Source organism: Montipora foliosa, chromosome 2 (assembly GCF_036669935.1).
Source record: "Montipora foliosa isolate CH-2021 chromosome 2, ASM3666993v2, whole genome shotgun sequence".
NCBI lineage: Eukaryota > Metazoa > Cnidaria > Anthozoa > Scleractinia > Acroporidae > Montipora > Montipora foliosa.
Window position 1 is genome coordinate 32,941,970 of NC_090870.1, and position 5,116 is coordinate 32,947,085.

A 5,116-nucleotide genomic window follows, 5' to 3' on the forward strand; every position below is an offset into this window, starting at 1 on the left:
AGCTGGATCGAGGAGAAAATGACGTCAAAGGCTCAATAGTTTAAGAATGCAATACGTGTGTACGCCGCAGAATTAATATGCAGCACGGGGGTTTTGGGCTTTCAGACTTTTAAACTCACGCTTTGCATATATAATAAGCTGCGTTCACACGCTGAAATTTTAAGCTAGTGATCCTCTGTCATCACTTTTCCCTGGATCCAACCGTCTAAGGTCCAATCGGTCAGTTTTGAACGTGAGCAATGGCGGACCGTGAAATCCAAAACTTACACTAAAAGTAAACGGCCTTTGGATAAAAATCAAAGCTCAAAATTTTGCCAGTCAGGTGTTAAGCAAACACACTTTCAAAATCTGAAGGAAAAAAGGAAGTGTTTTTTTTTATCACAGGGGCACTTTAAACATGACGTGCTTGAAACTGCTCAGGACTCGAATAGAAAAAAGAAGATTTGACTGCATCGTGTGTGTCTTGATTTACGAAGTCTCTCCTATGATGTTTATCTATCTCGTTTCCAGAGCCCCTCTCTTTCTCTCGTCAGGGAACAGAAAAATTACAATACATACTTAATTGTCCACTTCCCATAGAGACCTGTCAGGGCCATTGAAACACAATTAACGAAGCGACAGAACACAACAACAACTGCTAAGAATCCCTCCCAACTGGCCGGAGGCAAACCAGTTGGATGCTGAGTTGAACTAGGGACTACCAGAATCAAATTCAACGAGTGATCAGAAAAGGTCTTGAACCCGAGATCTCCAGGTTTCAAGGCAAGCCCCCAAACCACTGGGCCGCACTGCCTCCGGTCAAAACCGGTCCACACGGTTATGGTAATGAACAGCGGGCTGAATCGTTGGATTAGCAGTCATGTAAATTTCAGCGAAACAAATGAACATTACAGTTGCATAGTAATAAAGCTAAATTTATAGGCTATCAGATTGACACCAACTTGGACGTCTTCCCTTGTTCAGGGGCACAAAATATGGCCGCGGTCATTTCACTTGTGGCCTGCTAACGTCAGTTCGATGAATACACCTTATTCCAAAATGACCGCCATTTTAGTATTCTTTTGTTTCCATGCGATTTGGCCCGTATGGCCTAGTTCAAGGTTAAATATTCTTTTGAATCGAGGCCATAAGGGCCAATTATATAACACAAACTCCGTTCGAAATATATGAGAAGACATCAGGTAGAATTCCGCTTATTTGTGCTTCGAACCACTTTTTAATGCTACAAAGGCCTGTCCCTAGCAGGGACAAATTGAAAATTAGAAATGACGTTATCCCATGGTGCCCCTGTATGAGCACATGGTCCCATGATCCTCCGCATCTTTTTCTACTGTGCTGCGAAACCACAAACAGGTAAGTACAATTTACAGCATACTTTGTCGCTTTACTTTAGTTTCAGCTATAATCTGGACGCCCCCGAGGCGAGAGATTTCAAACTGAAGTGGAGTTTTTTCGATCGTAAAAAAAAATGCCTCGTCGAAAACGGTCACATCAATCGCCTTCGCCTTCTCGCCGTCATGAACGATCAGCGAGCAGGAGTCCGCCTAAAAGACGTAAAACTCCTGATCCTTCTCTGTAACGGACGGAAATACTTTGGCTTCGATTCTTTCTTCTCTTCAGCAAATCCAGACAGACATGGCGAAGACAAATACCCATCATCGAATCTCGCTTCAAGGAACCTCGAGGAATTTTCCCGCCATCTCACCCCAAACCAAATTTCTGTTTTGGTTGACTCTGATACTGAATTGAACTATGACTGTATATCATGGCCTACTGAGCCCGAACACCAGGCTGTTAAGCACTCACACAAGGCTATTAAGCCATCATACACGGACACTAGGCCATCACACGCGGCAAATGCCTGTCGGTCTCTCGAACAGGCTCAACCAAACGAAGTGGCCGACAACTCCACAACTTTGTTGTACGATACGGACTCTGGCCAATCTTCGTGGCAACCGCAAAAGGAATTATCAGCTTTCTCAGAGAAACAATTTCGCAGGAAACTCAGTTATGACCAGCTTTGCGAAATTCTTGATGCTTACAATATTCCATCAGTAGATTGCTTGAGTACTCCTACATTAGATCCTTCTATTGTAAATCAAATCAGCCCTCCCCAAACTAAGAAACACGTGCAAGATCATAATAAGGAGATGGCTGTGGTCCAAGGGGCCTTCCTAAATTCAACAGGACCCCTCTGCTCCTTACATGATGCCCTAGCATCAGGACGCCAAGTCCCCATGGAGGACATTAAGAGCATAGTTGAGCATACATTGTGCTTGATTGGTTCAACTAATCATCAAATGTCAGTTTTGCGAAGGAAGAAAGGTCTCGATAACATTAATAAAGAGGAAATTTCCGTTTCCCGTTCAAAAAACTTTCGGCCCTTTCGTCCTCACAAGGGACTCTCAAACCAAGACTCAACCAATTCTTAGATGGAAACATATAATACAAAACAAATGTCGCCAGATCCATTCCAACTACACCCCATCAGCCCGCGAGGTGGCAAGCCTTGTCGGGACACTGGTGTCGGCTCGCCCGGCTATCTGGCAGGCCCCCCTCCACTACAGGTACCTTCAAATACAGCTCATAAAATCTCTCCAAGCCGCTCAATACAATTACGAGACCCTCATGACCCTCAACATCAATGCACAGACAGAATTACAATGGTGGAAACGGAATGTAGTAACTGTAAATGGGAGTCCAATCAACCCCCTTGCCCCAGACTTGTACATAATGTCCGACGCGTCCAACTCGGGCTGGGGTGCATGCAGTAAGGGCTCAACCGCAAACGGGCGTTGGTCTCCCTTGGAAGCCGAAAGCCACATAAAGATTCTGGAACTAAAAGCTGCCTTTCCTGCCACCAAAGCCTTTCTCAAAGACCAGTCCAACATCTCTGTCTGCCTTCGCATGGACAACGCAACCTACATAAACAACAAAGGGGGAACCCGTTCCCCTCAGCTTGTCAGTCTAACTCTAGACCTATGGCAGTGGTGCATTCAAAGGTCAATTCTGCTCACTGCTCAACATCTACCAGGCAAACTCAACACCTTGGCGGACAGAGAATCCAGAGAGTTTTCCGACTCCAGCGAATGGCAAATAGACCTTCAAATGATTCAGCCCTTCATCAGAAGGTGCACCATAGACCTGTGTTCCTCACGCCTAACCGCTCTTTTCCCACAATATGCATGCCAGCTGGAAACCAGACTCAGGCGCTACCTACACGGACGCGATGACCCTGGACTGGGTCCCTCTCTATAAAGCTACGCCTTTCCACCGTTCAGTCTGATTTCAGCAGTCCTGAGAAAGGTATTCCAGGACAAAGCGGATGTGGTCTTAGTGGCGCCAGTGTGGCAGGCACAGCCTTGGTGACCAGCCCTTCTGGCTCTCCTAACGGACAACCCTGTAATGATCCCCAACTCCAAGCACCTCCTAAGAGACCCTGCTCTCCCTCAACGTGTACACCCGATGTACCCCAGGCTCCACCTAGCCGTTTATCGCATATCAGGGAAAATCGCCAAGCAGAAGGCTTTTCAGAGGACGTTACCAAAATACTCCTGTCAGCCACTTTCCAATCCACACATAAAACCTACCAGTTATCCTGGAGAATATGGTGTCGCTGGTGTTGTAAACGGAAAGTTAATCCGATTTTAGCATCCCTGAGCGATGTCCTTCCGTTCCTGACTGCTCGTTTTAATAATGCCGCTGCTTATCGGTCAGTTAATGTGGCTCGGTCGCGCATTTCATCTGCTCACCTTAAGATTGATAGCCACCCTGTCGGCCAAAATCCTGTAGTCGTTCAACTCTTGAGGGGAATGATTAATATGCGTCCCCCAAAGCCAAGATGGGATGTGCACCTGGTTACCAAGTATTTGGCCCACCTTGGATCAGTCAAGCTACTGACCTTAAAACTCGTATCCATCAAATTGGCTATGTTTTTTGCCCTTTCCTGTCCTGAGCGAGCCCCTTCTCCTTCGAACCTCGACCTTCGGTATTGCCGTGTAGCCCCAGAAGGAGTTTCCTTCACTCTGACGACGGCTAGAAAACGCCGCTCCCTAGCCTCACAATAAGAGACTTTGCCCCGTTGACACTTTGCGTCATCATATTAAGGCTGCTCGAGAAGTACTCCCCGTATTTCCACCGTCCAAGCAAGACCCTTTGTTCATTTCTTATGTCAAGCCTCATAAACCGATCTCGTCACCCACTCTTAGCCGCTGGCTCCGCACAGGCTTGACAAATGCTGGTATCGATACAGAAGTGTTTAAGGCGCACTCAGTTCGAGGTGCATCTACAACTGCAGCCATGAACGGCAACGTCCCACTTGAGGACATCATGAAGATGGCGGATTTGTGCCGCGTTAGTACCTTTCAAAAGTTTTATTACAAGCCCGTGTTTAAATCCAATTATAAGCATGCCGTTTTTTCGTTTTGTTTGATTTTTTATTTTCACGTTGTCATACCCGACCCCTGCTTAGCACACTACGTGCCCAGGCGTTAAACTCTTCCTGATGTCTTCTCATATATTTCGAACGGAGTTTGTGTTATATAATCCCAATTATACTAGGGCCGCGAAGCGGCCTGCCAGTATAAACAAACGAAGTGAGAAATATACGAGTCCCACCCCTCAAAAAATAATCTCTGCTTTCTCACACAGCGTTTAGAGGATGCGGAGGATCATGGGACCATGTGCTCATACAGGGGCACCATGGGATTACGTCATTTCTAATGTTTAATCTGTCCCTGCTAGGGACACGCATTTGTAGCGTTAAAAAGTGGTTCGAAGCTCAAATAAGCGCAATTCTACCCGATGTGTTCTCATATGTTTCTCACTTCGTTTGTTTATATAATTTCAATTATACTGGCAATTATACTGGTATAATTGGGATTTGCACGGAAACAAGAGAATACTAAAATGGCGGCCATTTTGGAATGAGGTGGATGTAAGGAACTGGGTAGGGCTCAACCCAGTCCCTACGGGCGAATTTTTAATGCACGTGCTCCGGCCCTTCTTCCCACGAAGGAAATGCACGCTCTATCGCAAGGACGAGCGTCGCCCTGCTACGACAAACCACTTGTAACTCATTTCGTTAACAATAAAATCAACACACGTATGATGTATC

The 5,116-nt window shown here is 46.1% G+C and overlaps 1 protein-coding gene across 1 annotated transcript; it reads left to right on the plus strand.

The window, feature by feature from the left end:
* The first annotated feature begins 2,628 nt into the window (after positions 1 to 2,628).
* LOC137991556 (uncharacterized) lies at positions 2,629 to 3,258 on the plus strand. The gene has a single exon (XM_068836628.1). It carries the CDS (start codon positions 2,629 to 2,631, stop codon positions 3,256 to 3,258), a length of 630 nt encoding a protein of 209 aa, XP_068692729.1.
* The last annotated feature ends 1,858 nt before the right edge of the window (positions 3,259 to 5,116 follow it).

Excerpts from the sequence above, each read along its gene's own strand:
- LOC137991556 (XM_068836628.1), top strand. The coding sequence starts at position 2,629 with ATGACCCTCAACATCAATGCACAGACAGAATTACAATGGTGGAAACGG.